The sequence below is a fragment of the Perognathus longimembris genome, chromosome 4, assembly GCF_023159225.1.
Source record: "Perognathus longimembris pacificus isolate PPM17 chromosome 4, ASM2315922v1, whole genome shotgun sequence".
NCBI classification, from domain to species: domain Eukaryota; kingdom Metazoa; phylum Chordata; class Mammalia; order Rodentia; family Heteromyidae; genus Perognathus; species Perognathus longimembris.
The window spans coordinates 79,417,153-79,433,389 of NC_063164.1; the positions used below are offsets into that span (position 1 = coordinate 79,417,153).

The 16,237-nt window shown below is 33.2% G+C and overlaps 1 protein-coding gene across 1 annotated transcript in view; it reads left to right on the top strand.

Moving 5' to 3' along the window:
* The window catches only part of Lrp1b (LDL receptor related protein 1B), a 1,711,024-nt gene that overhangs the window by 1,626,389 nt on the left and 68,398 nt on the right, over positions 1-16,237 (top strand). The window contains exons 83-84 of the mRNA XM_048345540.1: positions 253-417; positions 15,248-15,409. Of these exons, the coding sequence (XP_048201497.1) occupies positions 253-417; positions 15,248-15,409 (327 nt within the window). The remainder of the gene's footprint in view (positions 1-252; positions 418-15,247; positions 15,410-16,237) is intronic.

Consider the following 16,237-nt stretch of genomic DNA (forward strand, 5'->3'; position numbering starts at 1 on the left):
CATAGTATTTAACAAATGTAAAAAGTTGTTAATACCACAGGTTAAAGAAAACATATATTTAATATTTATAGTCAGCTTGGAACCATGATAATTTATTCCTTACTATGCAGCCAATGTGTGCTTTTTAAAAAAATTTATGCTTAGGTATTTTCTTTGTGAAAAGAGTTTCTAGTGCTTAAATAATTTTTTCTACTTAAATTACTATTAAAGAATCCCTGAATGATATGCTAATTTATTTTTTCCTATAACCAGATGATTCCTGCAAACTGACTTGTGAAAACGGAGGGAGATGCATTTTAAATGAGAAGGGTGACTTAAGGTGTCACTGCTGGCCTAGTTATTCAGGAGAAAGATGTGAAGTTAACCACTGTAGTAACTACTGTCAAAATGGAGGAACTTGCATACCATCAGTTCTGGGTAAATATTTTAGTATTTTTGAGAATTCAGATCATTTTTAATTTTTAATATGTGAAACATTAAAAACTTTTAATTAAAATATTACAAATATAACATATTACAAATACAATATTAGACAACTTGCTAAAATTAAACAATTAATTGAACACAATAGCATTTGTTCTAAAATCAAGAAAGCAAAATCAATACACAAATTTAACAATATTAACAGTCATTACTATGGGAATTATAGATATTTAGAACCTAAATCATAAGGAACAATATTGTGTGTCTCCTATACTGTACATGTTTAACTTCAAATTCTGTAGTAATTTTACAGTTTCTCTGAAAAAATGAAAAGAATGATACCTTTTAAATGTAAACAACGTATTCCAGACCAGTACCAAATATAGTATCTACAGCTGTGAATATGGCCTAGTGGTAAAGTACTCACCTAATATACATGAAGCCCTGGGTTGGATTCCTCAGCACCACATATATAGAAAAGGCTGGAAGTGGAGCTGTGGTAGAGTGCTAGCTTTGAGCATAAAGGAGCCAGGGACAGTGCTCAGGCCCTGAGTTCAAGCCCCAGAACTGGCAATAAATAAATAAATAAATAAATAAGACATTTCTCAAATATAGTATCTAATATGCTTTAAAAATATCAGATTAGTACTTGTTAGACTAAACCTAGTATTGTTATTAATCTATGTAAAAATCATGTTTGCAAAAGTGTACTTTATGGAATATAAGTATTCAATGGTTTTATTTTTCTAAGGACATCCATTAAAATTAAGATATGTTGTATTAAGAGAAAAAAGTAATTCCAGTTCATTGAAAAGATATAATTTGTTAATTCCCATATTCTGTGAAAGGGGTATTATGTAACTGTTAAATTGCGGTGTATGCACATTTTCAAATTCAAATTTAGTCAAATGGAAAATTCAAGCTATATGATCCTCACATTCCCTACATGGTTACTTTATATATTTTGGAGAGGTCTCACTCTCTCCCTTGCTTATAGTATTCTTTGAAATATACAGCATCTGCCATATAAAATAATAATATAAAGAATAATTTTTAAAGAAGTTCAGAGATGTATTTGTGACTTGTGACCAATTATGAATAAAGGAGTTTTAAGTACTTAATAGCAACTTTAGAGATATTTAAACCAAAGAACCCACCTGAAATTATAAATTAAGACTATGTGTCAATAGTCAATTTCCAAAGGTTTTATCCCATTATGGATCCTGAATTGAATATATAATCATCACAAATTGTAATATTGCATTCAAATCATTCATTCAAACCTATCTCCATTAAAATATCAATGTATTACCTTTAAACACCTAAATTATTAGATCTAGATTTCCACAGAATATATATGCATATATATGACAAATTCTGTTTCAGATTACCAATAATAATTTATTGTTGAATAACTATTAATTCAACCTGAGACATGGTAGTTTATTGTCTTATACAGTTTAAAAATTTACTAATATCGTATCCAATTAAGTAATTTACAAGTCGTTTTTCACTTTTAAAGTGTGTCTTTCTACAAAACGTTGTTTAGTATTACAGACTGTAGAAACTCATTATCTCCACACAAATGTTAATTTGTTAAACAAATCCCAGTGGGCAATTGCTGGATTTATTCATTGTTAGTTTGCTTACAGTTAAGCCTTTTGGCAAATTCCTGTGTGGACACTATATAACTAGGGCTTGGGGCAGACTTAATTAAAATTTACAAGTTTATGACAGTTGTGTAGAACAATAATAGTTCTACGAAGGAAATGTCACCAGTTAATTAAAAGAACATATCTGAGAGGCATAATTAAAATTTTTCATGTGGAAATGATTTCTTCTTAGTATGTTAAAATAATAATGAACTCTCTCTATATATACTATATTCATATAAAAAGATACTATAAAATGAAATAAGTTGACATTGATTACATAGTAGGTATATTTCAGATGATCTTTGCTTTGGGAAAAATAATGGGAATCAGAGTAAAAAAATCAATCATTACTGAAAATAAAGACTTATTTAAGGAAATCTTCATATATTATTAATATTATTAAGAAAAATACAAATAGCTATTATATTTGTAATTATATTTGCATAATTAACATTTACTTCCTAAGTCATATTTATGCTGTTTGATATCTTTGTTACTCTGAGGGTTCTCTTATTTTAAAGTCAAAATATTTATTTCAAATTGGATCAAGTTTCCTAAACTGTTGATTTAGAGGAACAGAGTAAGGTGTGAATGTCTAAAATAAAGAATCCAAATTTTTTAAATATGTGGAATTATGCAGGAAAGTAAATATTAAATTTGAAAATATACAAAAGCTGCTCTTTCCACATCTAACATGATTGCGTGGAGAAATCAGTGTGGTATATTTGGGCTTTTTAAGTGAATACCACAGGAAGAAAGCAGAAGTTATTTTAGCCTTCTCTGCCTCTGTATGTATGAAATTTGGAAGTAAAGCGGGAGGATGATGAAGTCCTGTTGTTGAAAGAATTAATATCAATCTTCTGTATACAGTAGGAGGGCCCTTTATAACAAGATAAGTCAATGGAATTAATTATAGCTCCTACTCATTCACAGTCCTTCCCTTCAGGCATCGGCCCAAAATAAAGTAGTAGATTTACTGAAAGAATATAAGTAAGCAATTTTTGGAAACATATTAAGAATTATAGTACTTGTAGATTTATTGAAAGACAAGTTAGCAATTTTTGGAAATACTTTAAGAATTATAGTACTCATTATACTATTATGAACTGTGTTGCTGGTTGTTTGAAAATTATTGTAAACTCTTTGTAGATTCTGGATATGAGGCCATTATCTGATGTATATCTGGCAATAATCTCCTTTCTGTAGATTTTTTTTGTTTTGTTTATTAGCTATGTTTTTTTACCATACAGAAATGTTTTAGTTTGATGCAATCCCACTTATGAAGTCTTTCTTTGATTTTCTGTGCTTTTGGATCCTGCTTGAACCAAACAGTTCTAATGTTTTTCCTACTCCTTTATAGCTTCCAGTTTTAAATTGATAGTCATACAAGAAGCTAGATAGGGATCCAGTTCCGGGTTCTGCAGGTAGATTCAAGGGGGAACTCAGTATGATTCCTTAGAAAGTATATATCAAGGGTCAAATAAGAAACACCAATAAATGGGTGCGGAAATGGAAGAGAGGGAATGAAGTCAAGAGTTTAATGGACATCTTACAAAATTAAGAAAAATGAGGGGAGGGGTAAGTTGGGAGTGTGACTGAGAGTGTTGAGCGGGGTGATACTGATCAAGATGCAGTGTGTTATAAACTGCTTTGTTAAATGACAACTCTTTTGTACAACTACTTAAAAATGACAATTTTAAAATTAAAAAAAAACAAACATGAAAAAGATTAGAGAGTTGAAGGCTTTCAAATAAGAGGTATATCTAGATGATGGATTGTTATACTTAACCAACTTGTAAAGTACACAGTCCACTAATTATTCCTTGATAAACTATGAGCATGTTTTTATTTTTTTTTCTATTTATTGTCAAAGTGATGTACAGAGAGGTTACAGTTTCATATGCTAGACCTTGGGTACATTTCTTGTACTGTTTGTTACATCCTCCCTCATTCCCCACTCCCCTCTCCCCATTTTCCTTTCCCCCAGGAGTTGTTGGGTTGGTTTACACCAAATGGTTTTACAAGTATTGCTTTTGGAGTCGTTTGTCTTTTAGTCCTGTGTCTCTCGATTTTGATATTCCCTTTCACTTCCCCAGTTCTAATACCAGTATATACAGTTTCCAATGTACTCAGATAAGATACAATGATAGTGCGGGAACAACCACAGGAAGGAGATACAGGAGGATCATCAACAATGGAAGCGAAGCTATGGTTTTACATGGCATGTTGAAAGTAATTTCAACAGTGATATAACAGTTTTTTCCATAACATAGAGTTCATTTCACTTAGCATCATCTTATGCATTCATAAGGGCATAGCTATTAGGCTCTTGTGATCCTCTGCTGTGACTATCCTAAACCTCTGCTAATTATTCCCTATGAGGGAAACCACAGAGTCCATTTGGGTCTGGCTCACTTCACTTAGTATAATTTTTTCCAAGTCCTTCCATTTCCTTATGAATGGGGCAATGTTATTCTCTCTGCTAGAGGCATAAAATTCCATTGTGTGTATTTACCACATTTTCCTGATCCATTCGTCTACTGAGGGGCATATGGGCTGGTTCTGTATTTTAGCTATGACAAATTGTGCTGCAATGAACATTGTTGTGCTGGTGGCTTTATTGTGTTCTTGTTTGTGTTCTTCTGGGTAGATTCTCAAAAGTGGGGCTGCTGGGTCATAGGGGAGCTCTATATTTAGCCTTCTGAGGAATCTATGAGCATGTTTTTAAACTACTGATTTTTATTGTTATTGTAAAAGGGGATACAGTACCATGTGAATGTCTAGAATTCTGTATAATATATCATATCTGTAAACTATCAATCTTTCCTTCTGCTATTTATTTAGATGATGGTGTTTTAAATTTAAGCTTCATGTCCTAATGTCCTTAATGTAGATTTTTTATTTTTATTGTGCCAATACTGAATTTTGAACTGAGCCTTGTACTTGTCTAGCTTACTTGCCTGGCTGATGCTCTACTATTTGAGCCATGTCTGCAGCCCTGCTTTTTGCAGGTTTTGAGATGGAGTCTCACTGACTTACCTACGCTGATGGACCATGAACCATGATCCTCTGGGTCTTAGCCTCTTCACTAGCTAGTAGTACAAGTTTGCTATATTCCTGAATGGAGTTATTAATTGTGAAGTATTTTATTTATTTACACTCATATTTTTATGCATTCACAATCATAATCAAGATAGCCAAATTAAAAACAAAAGGCCATATAACTCAACAAATAAATGACACTGGAATATATGACTGACATTCAAACAGAAAAAAGGCATACTAGTCAAATGAAAAGACAAATACAAATTTTTCTGTACAAATAAAGGGGTTGGATAATCAATATACGCGTGGACTGAAGCTGTATAAACAAAGCAGTGTTTGAAGAAAATATTGAAGGTTCAATCTTTGTAATCAGCACTTATGAAAACTGAAACCAATCAAAGATTTCAAAAACATAGGTCCTTTGTCTCAATAGTGTGTCATTTAAAAATACCTGTTAAGGAGATAATAATAATTTAATAAGGATATAAAATACATATATAAAGTCTTAAATTTTATTTATAATAATACAAGAATCTCAAAATACCACATTTAACATATGAAATATAGTATATCTGATAATGAATAATATATGGTAAATATAGCCTGTATTATAAAACATTTGGTATATAAAATTTTTATTGAAGTTTAAAGTTGAAAGGAACGACAAATATTTCCTATGCAAAATTAGTATATACAGAGGAAAAGACTGTTATGTAGTATGAATTTACTAGGAAAAATGCATATAGAAAAAGTCTAAGACTAAGTAACCACAGCCCCAGACCATGCTGCTGGGTTTCTTGATGAATGTCTTGATGAATGTCTTGTACTGCCCCATGAAGGAGATAAAGGAAGATCAACTCTAGTTAAGAACTAAGAACAGAGTATGAACACATCATAACATTTATCTTGCTATCATTTAAAATGGACATACTGTGTGTTTATGGTCTCAGTAGTTTGCAATATGCATAGACTTATTTCAAAAACTGAGAGAACAAAGCAATGTTAAACTATAGAATGAAATATTAACTGTGTTTATATTATATATAAAATATATTACTTTTCCTGTACTCTTGCTCCTAGTCTTCTCATTTACAGATTTAGATTTTATTTATGGCATATAGTACATTAAGGTCTCAATTTGATAGGCAAAAAAGTATTCATGAAAGGAAAAAGCACAAGTATGTGCTTATAGTCTAACATATACTCAAATAAATAAATTGCTGGTTAAAGGACAATTAGTGAAAATGCTTAGCTATTTACAATTATATACATAAAATAGCTACCTTAATTATTATAATTTTCTATTTTATGCTATATAAAGCAAATGTGTTTATATTTTAAAACATCAACACAAGGAATAGACTTTTTTCACTACTTTTGTGTTTTCCAAATTGTTAAAAATAAAATCACAATTAGTATTATTAAAATACTGAGGGCTAGGCATGGTGGCAAAAACTTGATTTCAGCTTTGCTACATGAGAGTCTAAGGATAATGATCTGCTACTCTCTCTGAGTTACAATGAGATTTATCTGAAAGATAAGTTAAATCTAAAGTGACCCGGAGCATGTCTCAAGTAGTTGAGTGCTTGCTTATCAAGTTCCAGGCACCAAGTTCAAACCTGAGTATCACACAGAAAAAAAAAAATGAAATTCCAAATATTAGCATCAGGATCATGATACAACATATTGGCTGCTTAACTCTATTGTGTGTTCTTGAATTCTTATAACAAACCTATGAAAAACTGGAAATGGGAAACTCTAATTCTGCTGCTGAGTTCCTGAATAATTTACAGGTTTGTTTGGACTATATGGAGAGACCTGCATGCTTACTCTGCAGTGCTAAATTACTCATGAAGTCTTGGGATTCTCCAGGCTCATGTCAGAAGGCTTGAGTTGGCTTACTTATATTCACAGAAAAGACAAAAATACTCCCATCTTATTCCACAGTGCTGGCTGGAAATGAACTTTCCCAGAGTATAAATAGATTGTGATCTATAATTTGAAACATGTCAGAATATATTAATGAATCTCTGTAAGAGAAGTTAGATAAAGCCCACAATTATTCATTTTCTTTGTCAGGCTTTAGTGAATAAATTCTGTGTAATTTTTGTTATACTTAAGACTACACCTGTAGTCAACTAGCTAAAATTATTTGTAAATGGGACTCACTTTCATTACAAGGAAACATTACATTGAGGGAAAAAGTAGAAGGCCAAATATCTTTATTGAAAAGAAGAACAATTTTTAAAACACCCAGAGTTTTTGTCAGATGAATCTCGGTTATCAGTCTGAAGTCATGACATATTTCACAAAGGAGAGTGAGTCTTGTGGACAAGAGACTGGCTTTCTGGTTGCAATTTTGCAACTAATTGAATGACTGTATTGAGAATTGTTCCTCAGTTTATTTTTTCCATTCTATGTAAAGGGGTATGAATTTGACTGCTTTTCCAATAGTAAAGTTGTAAGAAATATGTCCCAATTAAATAGTATTTTTATAAAAATTACTAATAGTAAACAAATTTTGAAGATTGAATTAATTTTGATATTGCTAATACTGGCACGCAATATGTTCATCTGGCTAAATGAACTAAACAATGAGTATATACCCCTGTTTTAGCAGCAATAAAAATTTAGTAACAACAAACTGATTCAGTCAACAGCAGATTAAGTAGGGATAGAAAGAATGTATGGGTCTCAAAGACAAATAAGAGGAATCAAAAATCTTTCATGAATAGAGAACACATTAATAATGTACAGACGTATATTTCTACCTAATAAACATAATAAGCAATTGTTGCATCTGCAGGTATAACCTATACTGTTCTAAAGATGTTGCCTCTTACTACAAACACCAGAAGTATACTTCAATCTCAGACATAGCTGACCAGAAAGAACAGGAGATAAATAGGCATTTATGACTATGATAAGCTATAGACAATATATGCATTTTCCTTGATAGGCTGAAGATATTCATGCTACTATTCATTTAGTTACTTACAATATCCATATGATTGCAAAGATTCTCGTACTCAATATTAAAACATATATTTGTTTGAACTAATATATGTGGATCACCTTATTCTTTAAATGTTTTGGTGACATAATTTCTATACAGTTTTTTAATGATATTTTTACTGTGAAGGTGTTTTATAGAGGGTTACAGTACATAAGTAAAGAAATGAGTACAATTCTTGTCCAACACTGTTACCTTCTCCTTCACTTCTTTTTATTTTCCCTCACCAATGACTCCCAATCCTCCAAGTTATAAAGTTCATTTACAGCTTATTTTAGACACTACAATTTTACCGTATAAGCTGCACACTATATAAATGAAATTAAAATAATCCTATGGTCTTCCAATTTTTTTCTTACAACCACTATTGTGTATATCCCTTAACAACATACATTAGTGATTATAGATAAAGATTTTAATTAATTCTTCATTATATTGGACATCAGTTATAATTAATGATCCAGTTATATTGTAATAGTTTATTTTCAATCAGTTTCTGTTTTGAACATTACTGGAATATTTTATGTACATCTAGTTTGTATTCACATACAAACAGAAATTCTATAAGTAATTTGAATTAAACTTTATTTATTTTATGCATATGTATTAGGATCATTCTGTGAAAAAGAACTAATAGGATGTATGTGTGTGTGTATATATATATACACACACACTCATACACACACACATAGATAGATAGATAGATAGATAGATAGATAACCTTAATAAATTTCCTCAATATTGAGGAGATTTTTATTGTTTATGGAGCCTGAGAAAACCCAATATACACTATCTGCAGAGTTGAGAAGCATGAGTGCTAGGGTAGTTTTATTAAACAAAACAAAACAAAAATCTGAAAACAGAAAACATATAAACAAACCTGCAGTCAGAAAACTAGAGAAGTGTTGTAGTTCCCAGTCTGTGATGAGTGTCAAAGGAGAGATGCATATCTCAGATAAATAAAAGTTTGGACTTCCTCCACATTATTGTTCTCTTCGGGCCCTTGATAGACTGGAAGATACTCACAAAACTGGTGAAGGTGGATCCAATGTACTCAGTCTGCTGATTTCAGGGAGGGGGGAATGAGGGACGAGGTAGCAGTACAAGAAATACATCCAATGCTTAATGTATGAAACTGTAACCTCTCTGTAATTCAGTTTGATAATAAAAAAATTTTTAAAAAGGTAGGATGGAAGAAAGACATCCTCTTCAATAAATGGTGCTGGCAGAACTGGGTCAACACCTGTAACAAACTAAAACTAGATCCCTTTACATCACACTGCATCAAAATGAATTCCACATGGATCAAATACCTCGAAATAAAATCAGATACCCTGAAAACACTACAAGAAGGAATAGGGGAAATGCTTGGACTCCTTGGCACAGGACAAAACTTCCTTAATAAAGGCCCAGAAATCCAACAAATCAAAGAAAAGTTAGATAAATCGAATTGCATCAAACTGCAGAGCTTCTGCATGGCAAACAACATAGCTTGCAAGATAAACAGAAAGCCCAGAAACTGGGAGATCTTTACCAGCCATACAACAGAAAATGGCTTTGTATCTAAAATATATGTAGAACTCAAAAATTACATTCCTCCAGAACACATCTTTAAAGAAGCAATGGCCTCCTCAACAAGGGCCTAAAGACCTAAAAAGAGACTGACTTCTCTGAAGAAGAAATGAGAATGGCCAAGAGACACATGAAAATGTTCTCTATGTCACTGGCCATAAAAGAAGGCAATTCAAACCAACACTAACATTCCACCTCACCCCTGTAAGAATGTCCATTATCAGGAAAACCAACAATAACAAATGCTGGAGGGGATGTGTCCAGAAGGGAGCCCTACTACATTGTTGGTGGGAATGCAAACTTGTTTAATCACTCTGGAAAACAGTGTGGAGGTTCCTAAGAAGGGTAAACATAGAGCTCCCCTACAACCCAGCAGCCCCACTTTTGGGCATCTATCCAAAAGATTACAAGCAAGACCACACAAAGCCTCCAGCATAACTATGCTCATAGCAGCACAATTTGTCATTGTAAAAATATGGAACCAAACCAGATGCCCTTCAGTTGAAGAGGAGATGAAGAAAATGGTACATATGAACAATGGTACATATGAACAGTGGTACATATGAACAATGGTACATATGAACAATGGAATTCTATGCCTCTATCAGAAAAAAATGATACTGCCCCATTTGTAAGGAAATGGAAGGACTTAGAAAAAAAATAATCATACTAAGTGAAGTGGCCCAGACCCAAAGAAACATATACCCTATGGTTTCTGTCATAGGGAATAATTAGTACATATAGGATAGACATAGCAGAAGAGCACAACAGCTCAATAACTATGCCTGTGTGAATGCATAAGATAATGCTAAATGAAATTATCTCCATGTTATGGAAATAAGTGGTATTTTTTCTGTAGTTAATTTCAACATACCATGTTAAACGGTACCTTCTGTTCTCTTGAATTCCCTTCCTGTGGTTTTACTCCTGCTATTACTGTAACTGATCTTAGTATGCCAGATAGTGCATAGATATGTTTGGAACTAGAGAAGGGGAAGGGAATACCAAAAATGAGGCAAAAAGGATAAAAAGGCAAACCATTGCAATAGCAATACTTACAAAACCATTTGGTGTAAACCAACCATACAACTTATGGTGCGGGGAGGACTGAGTAGAGAGAGATAAGGGAAAAATGAGGGTGGGGGTAAAAAGTTGGATAAGTAATTTACTTGTCTTACATATGAAACTGTAGCCCCTCTGCACTTCTCTTTGACAATAAAGAAGAAAAAAAATGTAATAAATGGAACATCATGTAAAAAGTGTTCTCTATACCAGAATCCTTTTGTATGAGCAACATCTTCATATCAAGAAATTTAGCCTCTTTTCGTAAAGTACACAGAAATATAGTGTATTAAGAACTTTTATTTTTTGAATTAAAAATTACCAGCTGTAGCCCCAGTTATGGATTAGAGTGTAATTTTATGATTTTAAATTTTCCTTTATAATATATTGAAGAATTGGAAGCAATGAGTCTTTTGCTAAACCCATGTTTCTACAAAACCTTGCACTTGTACAGATGTACTGGCAGACATTGATTGACTGTCTATTTGTTGTGCATTATTCCTCTTATAAAGAAAATCTACAACCATGTTTAGAAATTAAAGAAGGACCCAGTCTTCAAAGTTTGAAAATTTTGAAATCAGAGCGTAAAGTTAATGAAAATTATAACTCTATTCCATCACTTACATGAAAGAATATTGAGCTCCGACCGGATGGCTAAGCCTATAATCTAATGACTCAGAAGGCTCAGGTCTGAGAATCATGGTTCAAAGCCAGCCTGGGAAGAAAAGACTATGAGATGCTTACCTTTAATTATTCACCCAAAATTGAGCAGTGAAAGTATGGCTCAAGCGGAAGAGTACCAGTCGTAGGCAATAAAGCTAAACAAAAAGTGTGTGGACCTGAGTGTAAGCTCTAGATCCTAATAAAATAAAATAAGTTGATTTTTCTTAAATGAGGTAAAATGTATAATTAGAAAAAGTTTGGAATGATTTGCCTAAACTAATACAGTACTTTTGCAAACACAACTAAATGGTGAATGTCAGTCAATAAGAATAGTAATAATTTATATGAAAATATAATTATGTACTCTTATAACATGGTCTATTTGGAAAATGCAATCTCATTAGTGCTTAGTGATTCTAACCATTACCATGAACTAGGTACTATTATTACCTCCAATGTATACAGGAATATATGAGCAAAGAAGGGAGATTAATTGATAGGCTATGATGGTCCAGGCAGTCTGAAAATCCTTGCAGACTCTTACAGCCTGCACTGAAGATGCTATAGAAACAACATGGATTTAGTGTTAGGAAACAATTCCTTCCCCTCCATCATCAGGTCAGTCAGTGGATACTTTTTTATATTGTGTTCTGCATGGAGGCTGTCAAATCCCTAGCTCTTTGGATGCATCACTGCTGTGAATCTATACTTTACTCTTCCTAACACTGTTGTTTCCTTTCAAGTAACACAATCAAATTCTGTTTCCTCAAAACTCTTTATACACGAGTCCAGTAAAACTTGTTAGGGTGTACCCAGAGAGATTCTTGAAAATATTAGATGGAGCCTGTTATACAATTCTGCAACAGATGGTTCATTTCCCATCAGCAAACAAAAGATCTGTTGTATCACCACAGAGTTTCGGTCAGATAATCATTCTCTGAATGTGAAATGTTTCACTCATCAAAAAGAAATCTTTACTTCAAAGGAAGAGAAATGAAAGCTTTTGAAAATAATTTAGCTAGACTCTAAATGATGTGGGGCATCTGCTAGCTGTGAAAGAACCTGGTCACTCTGTCCTCATTTTGAAACAGCTGTGGAGTAGATGAAAGCACCAAGTCACATCCGAGTGACTGTGGTGGAAGAATTTTGAAGTACTTCCTTGGATGGTGTTTGTTTCTTCCAAAACCTCTTTCATTTCCTTTGTTCACTGCTCATTATGAAAAGGAACTAGAAAAGTATGAGAGAAAGCCATGAATCTACAGTTTTTGCGTTGCGGTTCCTTATGACTCTTGTTTAGATTGTTCTAAAACACTTTGCTCTCATCTATCCTCCACATACTGATTATTTCACATTTGGCTCGGCTTAATGAGTGCGACTGATACATGCTCTATTTCTCTAGTAAGTCATTCATAGGCTCTTATGGTACAAATGGAATTAATACTTTTGTTCTGAGCTCTAGTTTCCCTTAGTAACCATGTTCTAAAATTATAAACATCTTCATTTAATACACATGTTTGTTCTCTTGTTTGCATCTTTACTTTTCACCACTAATGAGCAAGAGAAGATATTTTGGTTCTATGCCAATGACTGCAAAGTTTGTTAGTATTATGTGAAAAAAAAAATAGCTAGCAATCAATAAAAATTCTTTTGCAGCATAAATACTGAACATATTAAACTAGTAAGGTATATAGAATATACCTTGTCTTTCAGGCTGAGAAAAGATATTTATCTCACATCAAATGAACAGAGTTTATAGATTATAAATTGCTATTCACCACAATAGAGATGCATCACTTGGCTTATTTAGGGTTGTAAATATTAATTGAGCTCGTGGAGTCCTTTCAATGTAGCATTATATATTGTAATGCTTCCATTTGTTTGTTTATTTATTTATTTTATTTATTTTTTTGGCCAGTCCTGGGGCTTGGACTCAGGGCCTGAGCACTGTCCCTGGCTTTTTTTTTTGCTCAAGGCTAGCACTCTGCCACTTGAGCCACAGCGCCACTTCTGGCCATTTTCTGTATATGTGGTGCTGGGGAATTGAACCCAGGGCCTCATGTATATGAGGCAGGCACTCTTGCCACTAGGCCATATCCCCAGCCCCAATTTGCTTATTTATTAAATTTTTTTTGGCCAGTCCTGGGGCTTGAACTTAGAGCCTGAGCACTGTCCCTGGCTTCTTTTTGCTCAAGGGTAGCACTCCACTACTTGAGCCACAGTGTCACTCCTGGCTTTTTCTGCTTATGTGGCATTGAGGAATCGAACCCAGGGCTTCATGCATGCCAGATGAGCACTCTACCACCAAGCTACATTCCAAGCCCAATTTGTTTATTCTTTAAGATAGGAAATTTTTTGGAGGTGTTTAGTTCACCTAAGAATGATTTTCAGTAAAAGTAGACATATGCTTCAGTATAGAGTCTGTGCCTCAGATAAAAGTTATATGACTCTCATACTTTAGGTCAACCTTCATTGATACACTGGGAGGTTAGACTCTTTCCTAATACAATGGTTAACAGGGCTATGTTCAAAGCACCTAAAAAGTGCTTGCTGTCATTCTGATGTTAGCTCAGACAAAAGAAATAAAGACTATGTTTCAGAGATGATCCATAAAATGGTCTGTTTTGTGCTACTTACAGCCAACTTACAAATTTATAAGAACGTTTGTCTCATAAGACTATGAAAAAATAACCATGTGTATATGTATATATAATGTACATGAATATTAGAAAAATTAAGATTCTGTAAGTACACGTGCCCAAATAGATTATGTATATTTAAATAAAATAAAACAGCTCATGTTAACCAATGTAATTATTTTCCAAACTGTATCTCTCAATTTTTTAAAAAAATAATTTCACAAATGTAAAATGAGGCTTTTTGTTGACTTAGCAGTGGTTGAGAGGTTATCTATATTTTATATTCTAATAAAATACAATCTGCATTATGACATATAAGAAGAAAAGTAATTGGAAATACAAATGAATAAGAATGGTACAAAGAATAATAAACACAAACTTGTAAGGATACATTTATGCAATTATAATTCTTTAAAAGGTCTTTGAATATTTGATCTAGCTGAACTTCAGAACTACTTTTTGTAAATATTTATTTTTCTTAAGTAAATGTAAAAAGGGGTTTCATTTCCTGAAGTCAGGTATGATTACAATACATCTTGATCAAATGTTACCTCTTCCATTGTTCTCCTCCATCTTCACCATTCCCAATCCCACTCTTTAGTTACATAGTTCAATTTTTACATAATGTAACATGAATATAATCACTGTATTTGCTCATCTTTCCTCTTGCCATTCCTGTGCCAACCCTTGCATTATCCTCCCCCTCCTCAGATCATATTCTGACTTCCTGGTATCCATTTTGTTTTTCAAAGTAGTTCTACCACTGGATTTCTCTTCTGGCTATACCATCCTTGAATTAATTTATTTGTATGTATATGCTATAACCCTGTGAATGTTATCATGTGTGTTTGATTATGTCATTTTCAGGGAAATGGATGGACATTGAAAGAAGTATATCAAGTGAAGTAAGTGAGAGAGACAAAGGACACATTTTTTCTCATACGTGGAAATTAGATAAAAAATAAAAGTTTCAGATACTTTTTTTAAAATCTAGATTTCCTTAGATAGAGAAAATCTGAGACCAGAGAGATTGTATAACTGCCTAAAGTTGCAGAATAAGTTACCCACTTGCATTGACCAGAAATCTAGTCTTTGTGATCTTATCCAGTGACAATTCCACAGAGTAAAACCATCTAAATCTGACAGTCTTCTTTTCATTACTCTTATTTTTCCCACAGGAAGACCCACCTGTAGCTGCACACTGGGGTTTACTGGACCAAACTGTGGGAAGGCAGTCTGTGAAGATTTTTGTCAAAATGGAGGTACCTGCATTGTGACAACTGGGAATCAGCCCCACTGCCACTGCCCAGCTGATTACACTGGAGACAGATGTCAGTATTGTAAGTGCAAGACACTCACAAAGGCGCAGTTGGGAGCATGGTGTAATATTCACATTGAGCAGCCTTCTTGTAACTCTCTGATTTCAGCTGCTCCGTACTTTTCAGGTTCAGTCCCTCAAACTTCAATAACTATATTGTTTTTCATCCATTTCTTCATGGTTTTTTTTAAATCACAATTTCCCCATTTCCAGATTAGATTCCACAGACTGATCCTTTTATACATGTTCAACTCCCTTTCTCCTTCTTCTCCTCTATTGTACTGTTCTGACATCTATCTGTGGCTATTTCTCCTCTATTGTATTATCCTCAAATGTATCCATGATTACTACACTCAGAGCTCTACTTTTGAAGTAGGATCAACTAAAGTTAAAACACATAATCATTTCTGCTGGACTCACTTGAATTCTCAACACTGAGTTGCAGATACACTCTGAAGGTTTGCCACTTCTGTACTCCTTGTTCTTCTCCCATCACAAGATTTCTTAAAATTACCATCAAAGTGTAATATCAAAACAGCAGTCACTACCAAATATTGTATCTGTAATAATTACTGTCCATGTTACTCCATTTGTTGAACTCTGCACCTACGGACTCTGCTTTTAATTCATATTCTTTCATTAGCTTTATGAATTCATTTAATCTTATGAACATTTTAGGAAATGGTTTTATTCCTTCTTATTCACCAAAAACAATATCAAGGAGAGATAGCCTTTGGGCTATCAGTCAGATGGCCATTATGAAAGTAAGCATTCCAACCCATGGAATCCAACTTTAGGATGCATAAACTTAAAACACCATAATTAGCATTTTATCCACAGAACATTTGTT